Source organism: Bufo gargarizans, chromosome 1 (assembly GCF_014858855.1).
Source record: "Bufo gargarizans isolate SCDJY-AF-19 chromosome 1, ASM1485885v1, whole genome shotgun sequence".
NCBI lineage: Eukaryota > Metazoa > Chordata > Amphibia > Anura > Bufonidae > Bufo > Bufo gargarizans.
In genome coordinates this window covers 63,450,909-63,474,123 of record NC_058080.1, presented here as the reverse complement: position 1 = coordinate 63,474,123, position 23,215 = coordinate 63,450,909, and the positions used below count along the sequence as shown (strand labels likewise).

General features: G+C 45.8%; 2 protein-coding genes across 6 annotated transcripts in view; one reads left to right on the top strand and one right to left on the bottom strand.

Annotated features, from left to right (window-relative positions):
* ACOX3 (acyl-CoA oxidase 3, pristanoyl) overlaps window positions 1-9,154 on the bottom strand; it is an 83,705-nt gene extending 74,551 nt beyond the window's left edge. Inside the window, exons 1-4 of one of the 4 annotated variants that reach the window (XM_044295836.1) lie at window positions 8,999-9,154; window positions 5,486-5,648; window positions 4,887-5,120; window positions 1,802-1,876 (exon numbers count right to left, since the gene is read on the bottom strand). In XM_044295836.1, coding sequence (XP_044151771.1) covers window positions 1,802-1,876; window positions 4,887-5,120; window positions 5,486-5,638 — 462 coding nt within the window. In that variant the 5' untranslated portion in view covers window positions 5,639-5,648; window positions 8,999-9,154. Of the gene's footprint in view, window positions 1-1,801; window positions 1,877-4,886; window positions 5,121-5,485; window positions 5,649-5,873; window positions 5,976-8,998 lie in introns of those variants that run through there. The other 3 variants (XM_044295843.1, XM_044295859.1, XM_044295850.1) reach the window with 3 other exon arrangements.
* Window positions 9,155-9,575: 421 nt separating this feature from the next.
* TRMT44 (tRNA methyltransferase 44 homolog) overlaps window positions 9,576-23,215 on the top strand; it is a 47,480-nt gene continuing 33,840 nt past the window's right edge. For both annotated transcript variants that reach the window (XM_044295824.1, XM_044295815.1), the window contains exons 1-3: window positions 9,576-9,921; window positions 15,131-15,248; window positions 22,365-22,584. In XM_044295824.1, the coding sequence (XP_044151759.1) occupies window positions 9,609-9,921; window positions 15,131-15,248; window positions 22,365-22,584 (651 nt within the window). In that variant the 5' untranslated portion in view covers window positions 9,576-9,608. The remainder of the gene's footprint in view (window positions 9,922-15,130; window positions 15,249-22,364; window positions 22,585-23,215) is intronic.

Genomic DNA, 23,215 nt, shown 5'->3' with positions numbered 1-23,215 from the left:
TGGACTGATGAACAGCAAGGCTTTTGGAGATACTTTTATAACCCTTTCCAGCTTTATGCAAGTCAACAATTCTTAAATCGTAGGTCTTCTGAGAACTCTTTTGTGTGAGGCATCATTTACATCAGGCAATGCTTCTTGTGAAAAGCAAACCCAGAACAGGTGTGTTTTTTTATAGGGCAGCTGTAACCACCAACTCCAATCTCATCTCATTGATTGGACTCCAGTTGGCTGACACCTCACTTCAATTAGCTCTTGGAGATGTCATTAGTCTAGGGGTTCACATACTATTTCCACCTGCACTGTGAATGTTTACATGGTGTGTGCAATAAAAACATAGTAACATTTAATTATTTGTGTGTTATTAGTTTAAGCAGACTGTGATTGTCTATTGTTGTGACTTAGATGAAGATCAGATCACATTTTATGACCAATTTGTGCAGAAATCCATATCATTCCAAAGGGTTCACATACTTTTTCTTGCAACTGTATCCTCTGTTGGGGGTTTGACACCTGGGAGCCCTGCTGATCAGCTGTTTGCGAAGGCACCGATGCTCTGGTGAGGGCTGTGGCCTTCTCTGCTTTTCCTAGGCCAGTGACGACACGTTCATCGTTCACGTGGTCTAGGAGCAGCTCAGCCACAGCGCATGCGCATAAAGCACAGCGCATGCGCATAAAGCAGACGCGCGATGCGATCCCGGCCAGTGAGGGTGCCGGGCGCATGCGCTGAAGATGGCCGGGGACACTAGTACAGCGCTTCAGAGTAGCCGCCCAGCTCAGTGAATATTGATGAGCTGGGTGGCGCTTCAAACGGCAGTTGTGGCGAGGCTGGCTGGGCGCAAATTGATATGAAGCACCGCCCCTTGGGCAGATTGAACGCCAGGAAAGCAGGTTATAAAACTTCTTTTTACTGTATTTATGAGGTGGACAGGGGGGATACTTAGATGATTCTAATACCCTTTATAAGACCTATACTGTCATATATACCCCTAAATATGCTTTTTTGGGCCTGTCAGTGTCCCTTTAATGTCATTGACTTTAATAGTCTAGGGTAGGGGATCAGAATTGATAGTTTTGGTCAGCTCCTGTCAACACTAGTGTCATCTTCTAACCACTGAATCAAAAAAAAATGGTGCATGTGGTCACGATAGGGGTAAACGTGTCTCTCATCATGTGCATCTCTTGTATTGCTCCATAGTTTCATGACTGCTTGTTCTGTTATTTATGTTTTAAAACTATTTTTTTTACTCTATCCATGGCATCATACAGATACATAGAGCATTAAACCATGCACCGAAGGACACACACAGCACTGCTATATGTACACATAGATACACATACGCATCCTACATACTATTATCTTTGATTAAAATATCCTTTACTTCTTCCTGGTGTGACTCCTCGACCTCATGGTATCAATGATCCTCAAGCTGCAGAAGCATGGGGAGAGACGTTTTTTTCTCACAGTCCTCTCCATGCTCATTCAGCCTCCTCTCCTGCACTGATCACACAGATCTGTATTGGGTAGGGAGACAGAAGTGAGCAGGGTCTGTCTCACCCATTGGGCAAAGCGATATATTAGCACTTCCAGAAGAAGTCAGGTAGGTCTGACACTGCAGGACCACCCAAACCGAGGACTATAAGACTCAGGCACTTTTTGGCAAAAAAAATTCTTGCTAAAAAAGTGCGTCTTATTGTCCAAAAAATATGGTAATCGAATTTGCAGGACGGTCATAAGGTGCAATATGGAAACAATATTGTGAGCTCTGATGTGATCACCTATGGTTATTTATCATTAACTTACCTCCATGGTCTGTGTCTGATGTAGGATCGCCTCGTGCCTCTCAGAACCTGTATTTCCAATAGCGACACCAAAGACCTGTGAAATGGAAAAAAAGGCAGTTATGTGGCCATATTAATAGAGCTGTATACCTATAAATAGACCTGAAGGCCTTCTCTGCAGGACAGCTTGACTAGATGGAGGAAAATGATTACTTTGTTCCAGGCCTTGTTAATACTGAGCACTAGTATGAATACAGGATTAAAGACCCTTCTAAATAGTACAATACGATTCCAGATTGGGTTCGGACTTAGGAAGCAATTAATGTCAAGTATCTTCAGCTGTCCAGGTTGGAGGCTCATCTCCTCTTCATATTGTACAGGCGAAAGGTAATAATGCTCTTGGATGGCACACATTGAGGTTTAGAATGGTTCTCATTTTACAGACCCCCCCCTCCTATGGCTATTACCTAAGAATGGGGATTTAAATTTATTAGCCTTGGATCCCCACACTGCAGATTTTACAAAAGGTTTTTCCACCGTCCGTCCAGACACTGCGCCATGAAGGGTCATGTCGTTTTTTGGCACAGTTATAGTTTTAAACCCCAGGCTGCATGACCGGCAGCAAGGCCGCCCGATAAAAACTGTATATTCAGCATATTTCCCCACAGATTCCAGCCTTTGCAATGCATAGAAGATCTTTAGGTATTGATGATAATTATGGGCGGAGTTCCTCTAATCATTGGAAAGACATACTGAAGTGGGAGGAGAGCCTCCGCCTTTTTGTACTTCAGGTTTGCTGTCTATGGGGGTGGATCACCTCTCTCGTGGTGCTGTTGTGGGTTCAGGAAAATCCAATTACCGGTAAGAGTAATCTTCATTTTTTCCCCCCTCACACACACGAGAGTGAATAACCAAGGAGACACTTAGGGTGGGTTGACAGCAGAAAGCACCTTAGTAGCAAAAGTCAAATCAGAAGAAGAGTCTAACTGTAACCAGTAATGTTTGGAGAAAGTAGTCGGAGAAGAGCAGACTGCCACCTTATAGATATCCTCAATAGAGACAGAAGCCCTCTCTGCCCAAGAGGTAGAAATTGCCCTTGTAGAATGGGCGTTAAGGAGGAGACTTCCCTGAAGATGAATAAGCCAAAGACACTGCTGACGTAATCCATCCAGCCAAAGTACTCTTAGATGCGTCATAAACTTTACTTTTTCCCTGAAAGACAACAAACATTGAGGAAGATTTCCTCCAGTCTTTAATTTTGGACAAGTACTGTATCAAACATCTCCTAACATCAAGATAATGAAAAGACTCTACCTCCTCCGTAGTTGGCGTCTCATAAAAGATTGGAAGGATAATCTAACGAGACCTGTGAAACCTAGAAGCTACCTTAGGAAGGAACTCCGGATCAGGTCGGATGATTACCCTATCCTCTAATATGCTATGGGGAAACGCACGTAAAAAAAGGCATCCAAGGGAGTAGCCATACAGTACCACAGGCTTCCATCAGACAGGAAACCATACTGAAGTGGGAGAAGAGCCTCCGCCTTTTTGTGCTTCAGGTTCCTGTCTATGGAGGGCGGATCCTCTCTCGTGGTGCCGTCGTGGCCATAGGCAGGACTCGATAGGAACTTTGCTATGACAGGAGCCTTCCGACAGCCATAGCAACTGAATGGCCCCAGTGATCTAGTCGCAAGAGGCCATTTGGTCACCTGAAGCGCCGCGCTCTCCCAGTAAATAACATCTCGGATGCCGTAGTCGCAACTGATCTTGGCATCAGTGGGATTAAAAGTCCACAATCGTAGTTGCCTCCGATCACAGACTCTGCCGCCGGTTGGCTATAGCAGGCACCATCTTTAAAAGACCAGACATCCACTGTACATGTGTGGTGAATGTCAGGAAGAGGTTAACCTGCCTTTGTATCACCGAAGCATATACTTCAGAGATATGTTGTACATTTGATCCCGTTTCCAGTGATTTGTATTTGGAGCTCAGGATCAGAAAACACAATCGCTATAAAAAGATGTATTAATTAACCGGCTTTGAAATTTGGACCTAACAAAGCGATAGCAAAAGGTGAACAATGACCTTAAAGGGGTTTTCTCTGAACTTTTTAAATTGCTGAGAAAGAAGGGGATGTGCTAAACTAACCAAACAAATGTTACTTACGTTGAAAGTTTGCCGCTACTCCTGTCAGCCCCTGTTGCCGTCCTGCAGTGATGACATTGTCATGGCATTGCGACTAACCGCATGTCAACAATATCAGGGGTTGGCCAGGACTACAGGATAAGAGCCTGTTCACACAGCGTTCCCCACCCCCCCTGGTAAATTTTGGTGCGGACACCAGCGCCGAAATTCCAGTGAACGCCGCGTCATTTCTGCCTCCCATTTTTTTCTTAATGGGAGCCAGTGCTGAAGATCTTGGCACAGTTGCTATCTTCCTGTGCCAAAACGGGGGAAAAAAAAAACAAAAAAAAAAAAAAACACACCACGTGAATGGACTGCTGTATGCTAAAATAGTCCGACACCTGTCCATGAGTTGTCCTAGTACTGCTGCTCAGTTCCACTGAAGTGGATGGGGCTGAGCTGTAATACCACACACAACATATGGACAGGTGTTCGGCAGTCTTTTGGAAGAAAGCAGCCATAAGTAGTCCATAAAGAAAACCCCTCCCTCCTTTTTTCTTAAAGACCATGTCCAACATTTTTTTCAAAATATTTTTTTATTACACATTCGTTAAAAATGTCTGCCCGTGTGGCTACAGCTTCTTCGCGGACTTATGTGTCTCCATGGTAACAGACAACAGACCCTGTGTAGATGGATCCTGCCGTCTTCTATCTGTTCTCTAGGACACATTTGGTATACTAGCTGGGAGTAAGAGAACGCATGACTGCAGGACCAGACTACACAAAGTGCGTTTGCCGTCTGTTACCATGGAGATGCATAAGTGTACATGGCAGCTGTGGACCCCAAACAGTATTTTTAAGGTGGACCATTTGTAACGTTGCTTTTTTCAACCTTAGGTAAATTCGGGCAATAAACAAATTGGTTCTGAAGGTGTACGTAGCTTTTTACACAAGGTGGTTAGTGCAGACACTTTTGGACTAACCTGTGTGTCCAGGAAATATTTAGTGGACAGGGACCAGTCGTACATGCCAAGGCAGTTGATGAGGACAAGCATTTTCTGAGGCTTTTCCATGGTTGCCTCAAAAGTCAGAAAGTTATATTCAAAAATCTTCTTGCACCGTAGAAATGTCAACTCTCTGTACTTCTCCAAAGGTAGGTCCACCCCAGGCTGACGGTAGAAAAGTGGATCACTCTCTAGGGTGGAGAAGATCTTGTTCTGAGGGCAGAAGTAAATTATTTTTTTATTAAAGAACCATTGTGAGGAGTTCCCCATATCTCAGCTTCCTAGACCTCTGATTAGGACATGGTGAGGAGATGGGGTATTCAGAGATGCTATTCCACTTTGCAGAACTACAACTCTCAGCTGTCAGTGCATGATGGATGCTGCAGCTATTCAAGAGCTGGAGAACCACAGTCTGGAGATCATGGCTTTAGATCTTACACCTTACCTTAAATAGGATGATGGGGAGAGGGGGGGGTATTGCGAGACGTTATTCCGCTTTGCAAAACTATAACTCTCAGTTGTCAGTGCATGATGGATGCTGCAGCTGGAGATCACAGCTTTAGACCTTACCCCCATACCTTAAAAGCGATGATGTCTTCATCTTCCAGAAACATGGCCATGTCTTTCCAATTGAAGGAGGCCTTTCGGCGGTATTCACTGAGTGGCCCGTTGGGTAAGTCAGGCAGCAGTCCATCTTGAGATACGGAGTCTGACTTACTGGCAGTGATCATTATTAACCTGCTGGAGAAAACGAAATACTACGTCAGACATTGGAGCAACGTCAATGAGCAACTGACCACATGACAGGGGAGGGCCACCACAGGTGTGACCCGGTGCTATCAGACATGGGGACATGGCATACATGTCCATATGGGACCACCCTTTAAGCTCCGTGAACATGGTGACATCTATAGACAATACTTCTCCCCGGACACAGATTGCATCACCGCTCAGTATTATACTTACTATTAAACGGAAACCAACCGGACCCCGAGCCTAGGAGATGATCTATAAGGACACCACTCCAGCTCAGTGACAGATCTCTGCCCGGCACACAGTTATTTACTGACTCTGACTACACTGATAAGATGTCTGGACTTGGGACTCCACCGTACCAGGGTATTAAAGTACATCTCCATCTGGTTCTATTGTACTTTGGGTTGCAACACTCACAAGCAAAATTTCCTAGCAAGCATAGTGTGCGTCATCCAACTAACCTGGAGGACCTTAAAAGGTGTGGTCCATTTTCATTGACCCTATTGAGGAATCCATCTTCTGACCAGAGTGGAGAGCGGTTACATAGCGTGTCTCTCTCTCTGTAAGACCTGCCCTATATTACACAGGCATCTCATGCATTTGAATGGACACTGTAGTGCTTAATTCCCCCTGTGGTGGCGCTGCAGGGAAACTGATCACTTAGGGCTCATGCACACAAACTGATTTTCTTTCCGTTCTGTTCTGTTTTTGTGAACAGTATGCAGAACCATTCATTTCAATTGGTCCTCAAAATAAACAGATGTTACCCCGTGTGCATTCCATTTCAGGGTGTCTGTTCTGCAAAAAAAATAAAAATATAGAACAAGGATAGGACTGTTCTATTAGGGGCCAGCTGTTCAGTTACAGAATGCATACGGACGACAGCGATATTTTTTGCGTACCACAAAATACATACAGTCCTGTGCATGAGCCCTAATGCTTCCCCCCCCACAGATGATTACAGTCTATCGCCGAGTCCCAGTGCGGGGGGGGGGGGGGGGCGACGACAGGACGATTTGCTTAGGGGGCATTTACACCAACAGATTTTCGGACCAATCATTGGTCAGATGGCCGCTCACACACACAGATCTTTTGTTACACGCACCAATTATTGGTCTGATTGGATAGAAATCGGTCAGATAATCTGTTGGTAGAAATGTACCAAAGGGACCGTTCTAACAAGTAGGGATTGTCCAATGTGGATAAATCCTTTAAAGGGGAACTCTAAAATAATAATTTCCCCTATATCTATAGGGACTCAGTCTCCCCAATGAGTCACCTTTTAACGGAGTCCTGAATATGTTAAAAGGGTTTTCCCAGAACTTTAATACTGATGGCTTAGCCTCCGGATAGGACATCTGATCAGTGGGGGGTCTGTCTCCTGTTTGACAAAAAGTTGTGGCCTCCAAGCACAGCGCCGTACATTCTATAGTGGCTGTGCTTGGTATTGCAGCTTAGCCCCATTCCCTTGAAAGGGACTGAGCTGCACATAGGACATGCGACCGATGAACGTGATGTAAATGGCCTAGGAAGAGGCTGCCGCGCTCGCCGGAAAGTCACTGATCGGAGAGGGTGCCAGGAGTCTAATCCCTACCAATCAGATACTGATCATTTATCCTGAGGATAGGTCATCAATACTGACGTCCGGGAAAATCCTGCATCTGTCAGCAGTTTTGTACCTATGACACTGGCTGACCTGTTACATGTGCATTTGGCAGCTGAAGGCATCTGTGTCGGTCCCATGTTCATATGTGTCCACATTACTGAGAAAAATTATGTTTTTTTTTTTATATGCAAAATGAGCCTCTAGGAGCAACGGGGGCGTTACTATTACACCTAGAGGCTCTGCTCTCTCTGCAACGGCCGCGCCCTCTGCACTTTGATAGGACCAGGCAGTGAATACGTTATCACAGCTGGCCCTGCCCATCAAAGTGCAGACGGTGCGGCAGTTGCAGAGAGAGCTGAGCCTCTAGGTGTAATGGTGACGCCCACGTTGCTCCTAGAGGCTCATTTGCATATAATAAAACATAATTTTCCTCAGCAATGTGGGCACATATGAACAGGGGACCAACTGCGCACATGCAACAGTGTCATAGGGACAAACCTGCTGGCAGCAATTGTGATAAAACAATAACAGTATGCATACACTCCTCACCTATTCCATCCCCCACCGCAGCAGCCACCCACTGGCCACAGTGGTATGTGGCACGGTCATTGCTGCAGCCAAACAAAGCTCGGCGGGGAGGATGGGAGCAGCAAAGGATGAGTACACATTACTTTATCACCATTGCTGGGGGGTGTTTTTTAATAAGTTAGAGAACCCCTTTAGGTAGGTCTGTGTTTGAGCAATGATTTCCATCAGTGATCGTGAGGTTCAAGGGAAATGTCTGCACCTGTTGTGGGTTTTTCACCAGGACCTGGTTTTGGCTGACAATGACTGACCGAACACTGACGTGTGAATGAGGCCTTAGGAGAACTGGGGGGGAATTCAGGCAGATCTTTACAAAAATGCCTGAAAGATGTGGGAACATGAAAGGCTAGGGCTGCATGGCGAAATGTGTCGCGCAACTAAACGGCGACTTCTGGTCACAGAAAAGTCACAACTTTTTTTTTTTTTTATAATAGTATCACAATGCGACATGACCGTCGCACAAAAATCCAACCAGCAGTTGCCTGATAAAAGAGGGTTTGGTTTTAAAGCCTCATTACACAAGGTTTTGCCCGCTTATACCCGGGTATGTTGAGCAGCTGCGCCATATTTTGCAGCACGTGCGCTAGAGACGCATGGCAGAGGGTTACTGCGCCAGTATTAGTGGTCACGCCCCCGCACACCCTACAGCCCCAGCCAGAAAGGAGACATATCACAGCTTTTGGAATAGGAGCATCCCCTAAAACGTTTCCTCTGCAACAGCTTTAGGGCTCATGCCCCACGACCGTTGTCGCTTTGCGGTCCGCAACTTGCAAATGTGCAAAACACGGATACTGGCCATGTGCATTCCATATTTTGCGGAACGGAAGAGCTGGCCTCTCATAGAACAGTCCTGTCTTTGACCGTAATAGGACATGTTCTATTTTTTGGCGGAATGGCCATACAGGAACGTATTGCGCACTGAGTCATTTCAGTTTTTTTGCAGCCCCATTGGAGTGAATGGCTCCGCATACTGGCCAGGAAAAAAAAAAAAAAAAAAACACTGAACGAACACGGACAAAAAATACATTTGTGTGCACAAGCCCTTAGGGGGATTGATGGAACATCTGCTATCATGGCATGCTGGGACTTATAGTTCAACCACAGACACAAACAGTAGGAAGAAATGGTGCTATATCAAGCTCACCTCAGTGACGGCTATGCCCTCCTAGACTGTACAGAGCAGAGAGTCTAAAAGTGACAGCCAAATACTACACCCACAGGCACAGATCCTTTATAGGAAGGGGAAGTCCCTTCCGCCATATTTCTTTTGGGCAATAGTCTCAAGCTTGAATTCCCTCTTATGTGAAAACGTGTGCCGCTATGTAAATACAAACATACATTTGCCAAAAGGACTGTACAAGCAAAAATGGAAGTCGCTGAATCTAATGTGCGAGTCATAGAACCCGAACCAGAATGGTTGCCCGAAACTAAGATGGCCGCCGCTTCATGACGCGGTCTAGATTACATTCAGTCTCCAAACTGTTGCCAGTAAGCAATGAGAAAGCGTCATCAATATGCGTCCTGATACAGATGGAAACGTCCTTTGGTTGCTAGGGCAAAATGCACACTAAAAATAGTCGTTTTGACTATACTGGGGAGCGCTGTTGGCCGCCATTTTTGTGAAGACCAGTTTATATAGGAAAAAATATAGGCGGTCTTAAGTAAAATGGCTGCGGTTATGGAGACAATCTAGTTTGACAGCTGTGACGGTCATTAGCAGGCGCCGCTGTGTGCACACATGTTGTAGCCGGGAGATGCCGGAGCTGGGGAAGCTGTGTGTGCCGGATCCCGGCTCGGTGTTGCCCGGTGGGTTCTGGGCAGCGGTGGCAGTGTGGGTGGAGAAGCCGCAGGTGCTGAATAAGAGGCTGTGCGGCTCTTGTGTGGAGGCGGAATGGGAGGAAGACGCGGTGCAGAGGCTGCTGTCAGGGCTGAGCTGCCCGGGGGGAGATGACGAGGTGCTGGCCCGGGTCAGGGGGTATGAGGGCGGCGGCGTGCTGAGGAGCATCATCCCAAAGGCCAACCCGCACTACCCGTCCACCGAGCCCCGGAGAGAGCTGCTACTGAGAGGTGAGCCCAGTGTGAACAGGGCCTCGTGCGTTATCTTACCTTCATACAGTCAACCCATAGACCCCAGTGATCACCAGACTGCAGACGGGGGTCACCCTAGACTCTGCCGCAGATACCACAGCATTTCCTTATGTCTGTGTTTTTTCTTTCAGCAAACAGTGTTTTTTTGCATGTTACATGTGGCCAATCAGTAGGGTGACCATATTTAGTTTTTTAAAAAGAGGGGTGGCTGCCGGTGCTGCAGTGAGATGCAGGAGAGGTCCAGGGAGTGGTGCGTAAAGAGCATACTCACCGCTCCCTGGTGCCTCATGTCCACCAATACTGCATTCACATGGAAGTGAGAAAAATCGCCATGAAAAACGGAATTGGACGAACAAAAACCACTGCGTTCTTCAAAGCCTTTCCGTTCTGTTTTGAGCTGCGCATTTCCCCTGCAGCATGAAAAGGGTAACTTTTCACACAAGCTCTTTTAAGGCCATGGACACCTTTTTATTATTGCTTTGTACTCATTTTGAGCAAAAAAATAATTTTCAATTGGTCTTCAATTAAAAATGTTGAGCCCCTGTCTCTGTGCAGCCTCGAGTTTCTCTCGTAGCAGGATCTGTATTTTCACTCTGTTCCATCAGGCAGCTCAGCTGACGGCTCCTTATCTCTGCTCTCTGACATGATAAACACTCTCTGTACAGCTCAATCCTTATCTTACTGATGAAGGGGGTGTCCGGATTCGGAGCTGAACTCTGACACAACCCGATTTGCACTCATTCAACATGAATGAGTGGAGCACCGGAGCTTTTCACGTTCTGATGCTCCCCCTTGCCCTGTGCGATTCAGCTGTTATGTTTACCTTTGAACGCTGCTAGGCGGAGGCTTCTGCCCAGCAGTGATCCCGGTGACATCACTGGTTCTAATGGGCGGTTTTTAGTGCTGCCCTAGGATGTAAAAACAGGCTGGGGCACCGCTAATTAGTGCTGGTGACGTGACCGGGATCACTGCTAGGCGGAAGCCTCTGCCTAGCTTATCCATGGAGAGCCCGGTACGTCACCGGATCCCAAGAAAGCGCAGGGCAAGGGCGAGCATCGGAGCGTGAAAAGCGCCGACGCTCCACTCATTTATCGGATTGTTGTGTCCGGGTTCAGCTTCGAATCTGGACAACCCCTTTAAATAAGTGTTTATGACCTTTTTCAATAATTTACAGATGAGGGTTATTAGATGACCGGCACAAAGTGAAAGTACCAGTCACATAGCTAGACGGTTAACCCTTGGTGACAGAACGGCTAATTATTTTTAATAAGGACCAATTGAAAAAAAATGATTTTTAGCCCAAAAGGTGTAAAATGCAATCATAAAAAAATAATATTTGCCCCCTAATGTTTACATAGCCTTTAAAGGGTTTCTACCACTTAGGTGTCACATATTTGGCTGTCAGACACTAGCGATCTGCTAGTGTCTGCTCTGGCCAACCATCCTAATATAATTGCTTTTGGGGCGGTGGTTTGGCTAAAAAAACTACTTTTATTAATATGCTAATGAGCCTCTAGGTGCTATGGGGGCGTCATTAGCACCTAGAGGCTCCGTCTACCTTTAGAAACTGCCGCCCCCAGCGCGTCCCTCCAGCCCGCCCATCTCCTCCTGAATGCGATCCTCGTATGTATTCTGCGCATGCGCAGTGAATGTCTGACAGCTTCCCTGCTCAGACATCTCCACTGCGCCTGTTCCTCGGAGCACTATGGCGTCATCGCGCAGGCGCAGTGGAGATGTCTGAGCACGGAAGCGGTCAGACATTCACTGCGGATGCGCAGAATACATACGAGGATCGCATTCGGGAGGAGATGGGCGGGCTGGAGGGACGCGCTCGGCGGCGGCAGTTTCTGAAGGTAGACGGAGCCTCTAGGTGCTAATGACGCCCCCATAGCACCTAGAGGCTCATTAGCATATTAATAAAAGTAGTTTTTTTAGCCAAACCACCGCCCCAAAAGCAATTATATTAGGATGGTTGGCCAGAGCAGACACTAGCGGATCGCTAGTGTCTGACAGCCAAATATGTGACACCTAAGTGGTAGAAACCCTTTAAAGGGATTCTGTCACCACATTTTACCCCTACAGTAAAACATGGCTACTTGTAGGTCTCCCTGGGCTGTATTAAATGATGCCCTTATTAACTAATAGTCTTGATTTATTTCTTTATAAAATCGATTTTAGTGATATGCTAATGACTTACATAAGGTGCCCAAGGGGATGTCCTTTCCTAACTTGGTGCCCAGCCGCACCCCTCGGTCCGGTGCCTAGCGGCGCCTTCCTAAGTCCAGCGCCGCCTCTAATATAATATATTCAAGAGCCGGCGCGCTGACGTAATCCCTGAGCCTGTTTGAAATCCTGCTACAGGTAATGGCATCGTCGAGCGAAGTGCGCTATATGCCGGCGCATGCGCACTTCGCTCGACGATGCCATTACCTGTAGTGTGCACGCGCAGGATTTCAAACAGGCTCAGGGATTACGTCAGCGCGCTGGCTCTTGAATATATTATATTGGAGGCGGCGCTGGGCACCGGACCGAGGGGTGCGGCTGGGCACCAAGTTAGGAAAGGACATCCCCTTGGGCACCTTTTGTAAGTCATTAGCATATCACTAAAATCGATTTTATAAAGAAATAAATGAAGACTCTCAGGGAGCCCTACAAGTAGCTATGTTTTACTGTAGGGGGTAAAATGTGGCGACAGAATCCCTTTAAGGCTTGAGAATGGCCTTGTGCGTAGAAAACGTTGCTTGTTGTATAATTGTGTACAATGGAAGTGTAATCAAGATTTGAAAGTATATAGTGTACATTCCGAGATCTCTGCTTGCTGTCAGTGAATAGGTGCATTCATAAAATGTGATGTTTAACCCCTCGAGCCTCTTTCACACGAGTGACAGGGAATGTGTCATGTTCTGCTCTGTGACAATCTGATGGTTTTGCACATAAGGAGAATCCGTTTTTCCTGCTTTCATCTTCCTTCCGTCTTTCATTTTTCACAGCTCCTTCGGAAACTGAAAGAGGCATCTGGGGGGCTCTCCGTTCACAAAATGTAATACATCCATACGGAAAATTAGCCTTAAAGGGGTTCTGCAGTTATTTTAAACTGATGATCTATCCTCTGGCACTGCCAGCGCCGCTGCCTTCTCAAACGGCTGATCGGCAGAGGTCCCGGGTGTCGGTCCCCCGCCAATCAGATGCTGATGATCTATCCGGAGCATAGATCATCAGTTTAAAATAACTGCAGAACCCCTTTAAAGGGAGCCTGTCATGTGATTTCTGGTGCCCTATCTGGAAGGAGGACGTGAGAGAAGGGGAGAAGCCGGGCCTCTGATATTTAGGTTTGTATGATTTGGAGCAGGATTTCTGAGTAAAAGGTTTAGAGTAAATCCTCACAGGACTCCTAGGAGAAGCAGTGAGAGTCCGGATCACCCCACCCACATACAGTGATTGACAGCCTTCTGTTTACAAAGACTTGTATGGGGAGAGCTGTCAATCATCCTGTGTAGGGGGAGTAATCAGGACTCTCACGGTCTCTTCTAGGAGTCCCACAATTTTTTTTTTTTATTCTCTGACCTGGTAGAAAGGTACATGATGTAATCTGTAGTGAAGGTAATCTTCTTACCAGAGACTGTATTTGTGAGTTATAACCTCCCTTCCGATCCTCAGCTGTGTCATGTGACCAACACAGACTCTCCTACTCACTGCCTGTATAAGACACTAAAAGATAAAACAATACATCTTTATTACTATATTCGGTTAAAAGGAGCGACACCCAGTTCACAGGCTTATATCGTAATACTCCCGACACCCAAGGAAAATTGGGATAAATAAATCGGGAGAGTCAGGTTCACATCAGAAAGGTAGTTCATACCCCAGTGCTAAACAGTGGTGCACATTACGGTATGAGATTAGGGTCAGCACCAGACCCTGCTGCTGGATGGCCTAATTGAGAGTGGGTATAGTGGTTTTATACGCCGATTAAACACCCTAAGCCATTCAGCAGCACTGGGATACCGTTGACCCCTCCCCAATGCCAGTGTGTTGTCCGCATCCGCATTTCCGGAGCACGGCCCCGATCTTCCGGTCCGCGGCTCTGGAACAAAATAGAACATGTCCTTTTCTTGTCCGCAGTTCTATGGGGGGATCCGCAATACACTACGGACGTGTGAATGGACTCTAATAGGAATGAATAGAGAAGTAACTGACTTCCTGTCCTGTGTCAGTTGGAGGATTTGAGTGTTGGTCACATGACGGCTGAGGATCAGAAGGGAGGTTATAACTCACAAATACGTCACTGGTGAGAAGATTACCTTTTTAACAGGTCAGAGAATCATTTTTTTTGTAGGAGTGCTACTGTAACGAGCCGAGCAGCCATCCCACCACCAGGCCAGGAGTTCATCCCGTTTAAGTAAACAATAAAGGTTCCTATTGAATGACGGCAAGCAGAGATCCTAAAAACTGTGGGATTAATACAGGAAGTATAGTGGACAATTGTATAACCTTTCAGAAAGTTTATAGCTGGAAACCTGATTTCCACTTTAAAGGGGTTATCCAACCCCTATAATGCCCCCCAAAATGCCCAGGCACCTCATATAGGTTATAGGTACCCAGCACCTGCATCGCTCCTGATACCCCTGGGTTTGGGGAAAGGGGTTTGGGGTGCCAGGCTGCGATGAGAACGAGCCTCCCTAGCATTGCGGATGACATTAGGGAGGCAGCGGCGGCCGAGCGGACATCAGGAGCGGCGCAGGTGCCGGGGAGCAGGGTAAGTATAACCTGTATGAGGTGCCTGATCATTTTGGGGGGGCATAATAGGTGTTGGATAACCCTTTAAGGCTGTGTTCACATTTCTACTTGGAGCCTCAGTCCTGACTTTACAAGGACTGTCCTGGCAAAATGGGGCTGTCCCATCCTGAAAATGGGAGCAAAACTGCCCACAAAAGTGGGCATATTTGAGTGGGTTTGGGACCTTCCCAGAGTGGGGCTTACATGCCCAGAATTTGCCAACTATGATGTCGGTAAGTGTGTCAAAATCCCAGACTTCACAGCAGAACCCGACCCATTCTAAGTCCTAGGGGTCCGTTACATGAAGGAAGTGTGAACAGAGCCATGGCTGTTCTGTCTGTGACATAACCTTTGTGGCGGTGAGATCATGGAGAAGAAGTCACGTTACCTGTTCTCTGAAACCCTTTTCCAGATGTCTCCGGCAACGCAGTGACATTTCTCCCGCTGGAAGAAGCCAGCCAGGGACATTTCCAGGTCAAGAAAAACAACATTTATCAGATCCGTCTTGAACATGTCGAGGGTGATGAATGGTGAGCGTTTTCTGCACTGCATACATTAGCCCGTATCTAGGATATGATGCTTCGCTCAGGAGACCGCTGGAGCACTACGTTATTTTTTTTTTTATTTTACATATATTACTAACTTACCACCAGTATCCTAGCAGTGTACTCCATTACATTTTTAGCTAGTTGAATCCATACCTTTCCATTATAGGTACTTGGTTATGTGACCAAACAGGAAGTTGCTCTCTCCCACTGGATGACTTCCTGTGAACTCCCTAATGACATCATCACCAATCACATCCCTCCTCGAAGCTCTCAAGTCCCTCCCCTCCCTTCATGTTTCTCTGTATACCCCTGTATTCTGTTGAAGATATAAAGTCTTCCCTATTTAAAGGGTCAAGAGCGTATACAGTGATTAACTGCAGTTCTATAAACCTCCTGACTCACACTGCCTGTCTGTACTATCAGTGTGTGCCGACTCTCCAGTGTAGTTCTATGAGATGAAGCTTCGCACTGGTCTCACTGCATTGTGAATGCTGACAGGGAAGAGAGAGGTCAGACAGGAGCTAGCTACATCACCTAGGAAAACATGGAGACCCTGCAGTGTGAGGGGACAGCAGCTCTTTGTCACTGATCTGTCATGGCTGCCCTTACACACTGTGGTGTGGTGAGACTCCACCCGCTCGGTCTCTGCAAAGCCAGGCATGATGGGAAATGTAGGGTTCATTAGGAAGAAGGAATAAAGATGGCAGACAACTCACACATTGCACATCAAATAAAACAGGTGTTCACAAGAGTCTCTATCTTAGGCCTCTTGCACACGTCCGTATGGCTATTTTAGTGTTTGGCGGTCCGTTTTTTTTCTTTTTGTTTCAGTAGTGTTTCCATTCCGTTTTTCTGTTTGGTTTCCGTTTTTTGAGGAACGGAAGCATGGCATATAAAGTATACAGTAATTACATAGAAAAATTGGGCTGGGCATAAAATTTTCTATTGAATGGAGCCACAGAACGTGATTTGCGGGCAATAATAGGACATGTTCTATCTTTAAACAGAATGCATACTGAGTACAGTACTTTCCGTTTTTTTTTTTTTTTTTGCGCGGACCCATTGAAATGAATGGTTTTGTATACGGAGTGCAAAAAACTGAACGTAAACTGAAAAAAAAAAGTTTGTGTGCAAGAGGCCTTATTCTTTAAAAATGGCCTATCCTACACGGTATAGGGAAAGGAAAATAAATCCCGGAGTGCTTCCTTAATTGCACTCATTCATTCTCCCGCTGAAGAGTTTTCTATTGCGAGTCATCCAGGTTCCACCCACTGCTCTATATTGTCTTCTTCATTACACCTTTTTTAATATTTTTATTTTTTTATATATTCTGTATTGATTTCTTTTGCCACCAAATTCTGTTCAGTAGATGAACACGACTTGATGGCGTCCTCCTCTAATGGTCAGTGCACACATGTGGAGATGCTACATATGGTCAAAGTGGACCATTCCCTTACCAGGTGCCATTTTCTGATATTTTATTAAAGAGGAGTTCCAGTTTTTCCACTCCTATTGGAGTACCCCCTAAAAGGGAATATGCCATCATCTCTCAATGTCAGACGTATTTTTTTTCACGTCATTATCTAAATTAAAGGGGTATTCCCATCACAGACAATGGGGTCATATCGCTAGGATATGCCCCCATTCTCTGATAGGTGCACGGGTTCCGCACCTACAATGAGGACGGAGCGGGGAAATGAACGGAGGGCGCACTGCGCATGCGCAGCCGCCCTCCATTCATTTCTATGGAGCCGCCAAAAATAGCTGAGCGCTGGCTCGGCTATTTCCGTCTGTCCCATGGAAATGAATGGGAGCAGGGGCCGCGCATGCGCGGTGCGCTCCCAATTTACTTCTATGGGAGCATCGGGGAGCAGAGCTTGGTGGTAGACGGAACCCGGGAAATCTGGGGTCCTCCAGCGACAGCTCTTCCCGCACCGTTCTCGTTGTAGGTGCGGATTCCAGAGGTGGGACCCCCACCTATCAGACAATGGGGGCATATCCTAGCGATATGCCCCCATTGTCTGTGATGGGAATACCCCTTTAAGAATAAATCTTGCAGCTTTCACGAAGCCTAATAGGAAATACTTCTCTGTGTACAGATCTCTTCTCAGCAGTCATCTTATTATCAAGGGCAGGATTACAAGGATTGATAACACTTCTGAATATATAACACAGGATCCATTATTCACAATAGGTGATATCACAGCTTATGTCCTCGGCCCCTCTCTGCACAATTACCCCTGCGCAGGTCAGAGTATGCCCACAACATTCTTCCATAGAAGTCAATGAATAGTCCCCATTCTGTCATTTCCCATGGTCTTTGATTGTTGTAAAATGTTTCTTTAAATGCTGTTAAAGGTTAGAGGCTGTCCTATGCAAAATATTCTACAGTTTCCAAACCAGCACCTGGATCTGAACACTTTTGTAATTGCCTGTAATTAAAAATGTAGTATTATAGCTACTGAGTTATTCAATGAAATCTATGTGTACAGCGCCACCTGCTGTTTGTTCTCTTTCTAATTTCTCTGCCTTCTCACTGAGACAGAAGCACATGCTCAGTTCCATTCTTCAACTGCCACCAGCTGCAGCAGAAAGGACACGCTCCTGAGCTGACAGCTTCTCATAAATCTAGCAGAGGAATGAATGGTGAGATCTCTGGCTCCATGTGAGGTACAGGGCTGGTTCTAGATTTGTTAGAAAGAGGTTGTCATGTAGTAGAGTATGTGTGATTTTCATTTTCACACTCTTCCCCCCCCCCCTCCACTTGATTGACATGGCTAGACATAAGAATGCTACATCTACGTATCATATACACTATGTACTATAGCTTCACCACACTGAGATCTGCTCAGAAGGCTAATCTACATACAACTGCTTTATTCACAAGCACAATATGTGATTATAAAGTCACCATTATTATGTGTCAGCTTAGGCCTGGTTCACACTTGCATTTTGTCCCCATTCACTGTCGATGGGGACAAAACTGATCAGGATGCAATCCATTCCATTTTGTTGCATTTTTTGACCAAACGCAAAACCACTGAAAGCTGCAGTTTTGTGTCTGGTCTGTGAAAGTCACTGACGGATCTGTTTTTTTTTTTTTTTCAGATTACAATGATTTTAGTGCCGGATATGGTTTGTTCTGTTTCAATGTAACACAACCGCATCCTAACGGACCCATTTAGGGCGGCCGTAGTGCTTTCCGGATCCGCAAAATACGTATACCAGTCGTGTGCATTCCGCAATTTGTGGACCGCACATGGCCGCAACTATAATAGAAAATGCCTATTCTTGTCCGCGGACTAGAATAGGACATGCTCCTATTTCTTTTGTGGAGCCGCGGAACGGAACCACGGATGCTGTCAGCATCTTTTGCAGCCCCATTGAAATGAATGGGTCCGCACCTGTTCCGCAAAATTGCAGAACGGGTGCGGACCCAGAACTACGGCCATCTGAATGAGGCCTGAATCTGTAATAAAAGGCTATACTACAATACATTCAGCTTTCTGAGCAGCTCTCAGTGTGGTAAGGCTGTAGTACATAGAGTATATGATGTGTACATGGAGCATGCTGATGTCTAGCCCTGTCAATCAAGGGTAGGGGGAGTGTGCAGAGCACAAGGGGGTGTTACAAAGCAGTGCTCCATGGATTCAGCCCCGCCTCCTGGTGCTCCAACATGCTCATTTGCATACAAATAAAAACACGGCTATCTCTGCAGCTGTTTTGCATACAGAGAAAAGAAAGGTACAGTTTTAATCAGCATGGGGAGCCCTTCCAGCCAGTATGCCTAGTTTAATAGGGTTGATCATATCATGCTGACAGAGCCCCTTTAATACCCTTTGATGCCACCCAAACTGAATGAAGCAGCAGGGTGAGCATGCGCACTACTGCTCCATTCATCTCTAGGGGAGGACAGCGGCATACAAGCGCCCACTTGATTCCTGAACTCTTATAGAAATGAATGGAGGAGCAGTGTGCATACTCAACCTACCGCTTAGTTCATTTTGGGAGGGGGCCCTCGTTCTCATGATTACTGGGGGTACCAAAAGTAGGAACCCCACCAATCTAATAGTTGTGTATAGGAGATGACTTTTATCATAGGCAGAATACCGCTTTAAAGAGTTTGTTTTGTCCTTGGTCTGTCTCTGGGGATACATTCACTTAAATAGGGCTGAGGTGCAATACCGAACACAACCATGGACAAGAGTGGCGCTGTTTCAGGGAAAAAAGAAAGTTTTTTTACCTTTTTTTTTTTTTTCCCTGTAATCTGTGGCAACCCTTTCCAGGCCTCCATGTTTAGTCCCTTAAAGGGGAAGGTGTCATTCACCTATTTTTGTGTCGAAAATGTATGTTGGGCTCTGCAGAGAAAGTAGTATTACGGGCCAGCCATTCAGATAGTACATACGGCTTGTTAGCGGCTCTCTACTCCAACTCTGAGACCTAAAGGCACATTTACTATTCAAGTGGCAAGGCTTGCTGGGTGATAACCCCTGGCTGGCAGCCATTTTGTTTGTCACCCAGGCTTTTGAGTGCGGAGCACAGATAATCGTCTCCATCAGCATCCTTTATAAAACCTCCTGGATATTTCCGGGCCTTTAGTTTCTGCATTGTTCCTCCATTTATCTCCCTTAGAGCGAGCGCATTCGTTTGCAGTTCCTCTAATCAGGTTTCTGTTTAGTTTGTTAAAATGTAAATGAAATTTCAGTCCTTCGGTTCCCCCTTTATGTTTTATCTCGCCTCCTCTAAGCTCTTTGTTCTCCTCTCAATGCAGATTCTCTCTGTGTCCTCTGTTATTTACTGAGGCTTTCATTAACCCCTAGGTGTGCGGTGGAAGCCAGACTTCCCTTTATGTTAGCATTTTGAGGTGTGCGTTCTCCAGGAATTAAGAGAATGAAAATAAGTAAATATTACTTTATTATAAATATATTTCCACATACCTTTCATTAGTTATGTCTGAGGAGCGATCATCAAGGGAAATAAAATGGCCGCCGTCTTATTAGTAAGCACAATATCTGTCCTAATCACACTGCAGGACAAGTTACTTCAGAGCCCTGAGGTAAAGAGCTGCCTCATCCTGCTCTCTGCTCTGCTTGTCAGGGATTATGAGCCTGAATACAGCTGGTAAGATCTTCAGCTGAATCTCTGTAGGAATGGAGTTCATGAGGAGACATGAAGTACAGAGAGGAGGTGGGAATGTGACTGTGTCCTGCTATGTGATTAGGACAGGTTTTGTGTGTACTAGTAGGATGACGGCCTTTTTATTTCCCCTAATGATTGCTCCCCCAGACAAAATGAGCCATTATAACTAATGCAAGATATCTGGGAATATATTTATTATAAAGTAATATTTAGGTATTTTGATTTTCTTAAATCCCGGAGACCCCTTTTAAGGTATATCTGATTCATAAGCTGGCCATGCAGCATCTCTCCCAACTGCCCGTTGTACATCGGCCGAGCATGCATGTGTTCCGCATGAGAAGCCGATGTCAGACTCCTTTTGGTGGCTGCTTAGTTCCCTGGGAACAAAAGGATCAGGCATATTGAAACCCAACATGCCCAACCCTTATCTCCATCGTCTTTTTGGGTAGAGTCCTGCTTCCTCGGCTAGCCTCTCCCTCTTGATTGACAGGGCTAAGCGAAAAGAACCTGCAGGAACAGGCCCCCGTCAGTCAGGAAGGAGAGGGCTCTGTAGACAGGAATATAAAAAATATTAAATAATGGGTGTCCGAATATGGTGATGCAAAAACATTTCTTTCCAAAGGTTTTTATTTTTTAGTAAAGCATAATAAAAATGACACTAACAATTTTTTTTAGAGAATACATGGAAAACGTAAAAGGCTTTTCCGAGATATTTTTACTGATGAGCCGTCCTATCCCAGGACCCCCCCTGCCGATCAGCCGTCTTCTCCCTGCTTATTAAGCACAGTGCATTGTACTGCAGCGTTTTTCTGTCCGCGATGGGGACGCAACCAAACGGAACGGAATGCATTTTGGAGCATTCCGTTTCGTTCAGTTAAGTTTTGTTCCCATTGACAATGAATAGGGACAAAACTGAAGCGTTTTCTTCCGCTTTTGAGATCTTATGACCAATCTCAATAGCGGAAATGAGAACGCTAATGTGAATTATTATATTTATTGGTGGCTCAGTGGCCTTCCCCCCCCAAGTATTATCTTCATTGGTGGCCAGCGGCAGCTTCACAGCCCCTCCTCTTAATCTTTTTCATTGGTGGCAGTGGCGTCACAGTGGGGAGGGAGGGACTCTCTCCTTCTCCGCATGCCGGCTGGTGGGTGTACTGCTCTGTAATGTGCGCTGGATGTTTAGAAGCAGTCAGCACTCTGACGTTCGACTGCCCCTATGACATCACTAAAATACAGCAGTAATTAAGAAACTGCGATATCGCCATATGGCCGTTTTTTTAATACCGCGGTGTATCCTAAATACCGGTATATTGCCCAACCCTACTTCAAGCAGGCTTGAATCTGTGACATTCGAAGGAGAAGGAGAGGCAGTGACCTGATGCTGCAGATGCTCCCCATGAGTCTCGCAGTTACGCTGGAGGAGTCAAAATGCACTCGTGACTTCATCACCTGACTGGGTAATTTTTAAATTTTGTGTATAACTGGAAAACCCCTTTACATTTTCCAGATGCTTTTTTTTTTTTTTTTTTGCGCTCAATTTCTGGTGGCGTGTATATATAAGATGGTATCGCTGTGATCATATTGACCAGAACAGAAGAAGGTCCTCATGTCATTTTTAGAGAACCGTGAACCCTGTAACTCAAAAAAACGATTGCGGAAGTGCCTTTTTTTTTTTTTCAATTCCACCCCACAAAGAATTTGTCAACGCAAGATATGGTAAACTAAACGGTGCCATTACAGAATATAACTTGTCCTGCAGAAGACAGACCCTCATACGGGAAAGTACGAATGTGATGGCAGATTGGGGGGGGGGGGGGGATAAAGTTCCCCTGGTCTTGAAGGGGTTAAATATGTTTACGCAATGGATCTGTGTTAGAAAATGGGCATAAAAGATATGAATGGGTGGGACCTGTGCTTGGGTATGTTCTCCTGATACAATTGTATATGGCTGTTTTCCAGGTCGCTCTCCCTATTCACTCTTTATGCAGAAGGCTGGGAGTCGGATGGCGTGATTTACCCTAAAATCTCCTGGATGAAAAATGAGCTGCTGTCTCGGCTGGCCAAGTGGTCCACGGAGGACAAGAGGAGCGACTTTAAGAGCACGCTATCGCTCATTGCGGTGGATAAATATAGCAAGCGGTATCAGAGCCTGAAGGAGAAGTACAGAGATATGGTGAAGGTAGCCGGGGCTCATCCATCACTGCCAGGGCACATATTACAGTAAAATCATAGCAATGAGTCGTTTCCCGGGCTCATATTCTCTTATTAATTGCCCCAGATTACTGCTGGAAGTTTAGCAATTTTTCACCCTGCTCTTCAGTTTCGTAGGCAGTAAATGTGAATATCCTACATTGTGTGAAATCCCTAGAATATTTGTACAATTTCAGATGCAGTATACACCATAGAGGCAGCTTTGGGGCCCAGACGCCATGATGCTAACCAGTGAAGGGGGAGGGCATGGTCAGCAAGTCCCTGGAGTGATCTGAAGCCATGCACCAACAGGAGGGCTCATTTTCTGTGTACTCCATTTCTGAATGGTTCTGCATGGGCGGGATTTACACCACATGACCTTTTTCTGACTACCTCTGATTGGCCAAAAGGACTTGGTTAATGGTATTCTGGGAAGATGAGTAACAGAGCACCTATAGGTTTGTTTTTGTTAGGACCTCCAAATTCAGCCTAAATTAATTCTCTGTTGAATCCGTAGCAGTGGTATAGCTATACTTACAATTGCCCTTGCACCCTTTTCGACTAAAGAAGGTCCAAAGGTCCCTCAACCACAAAAGGGGAACTATAATTAGCTTGTGACA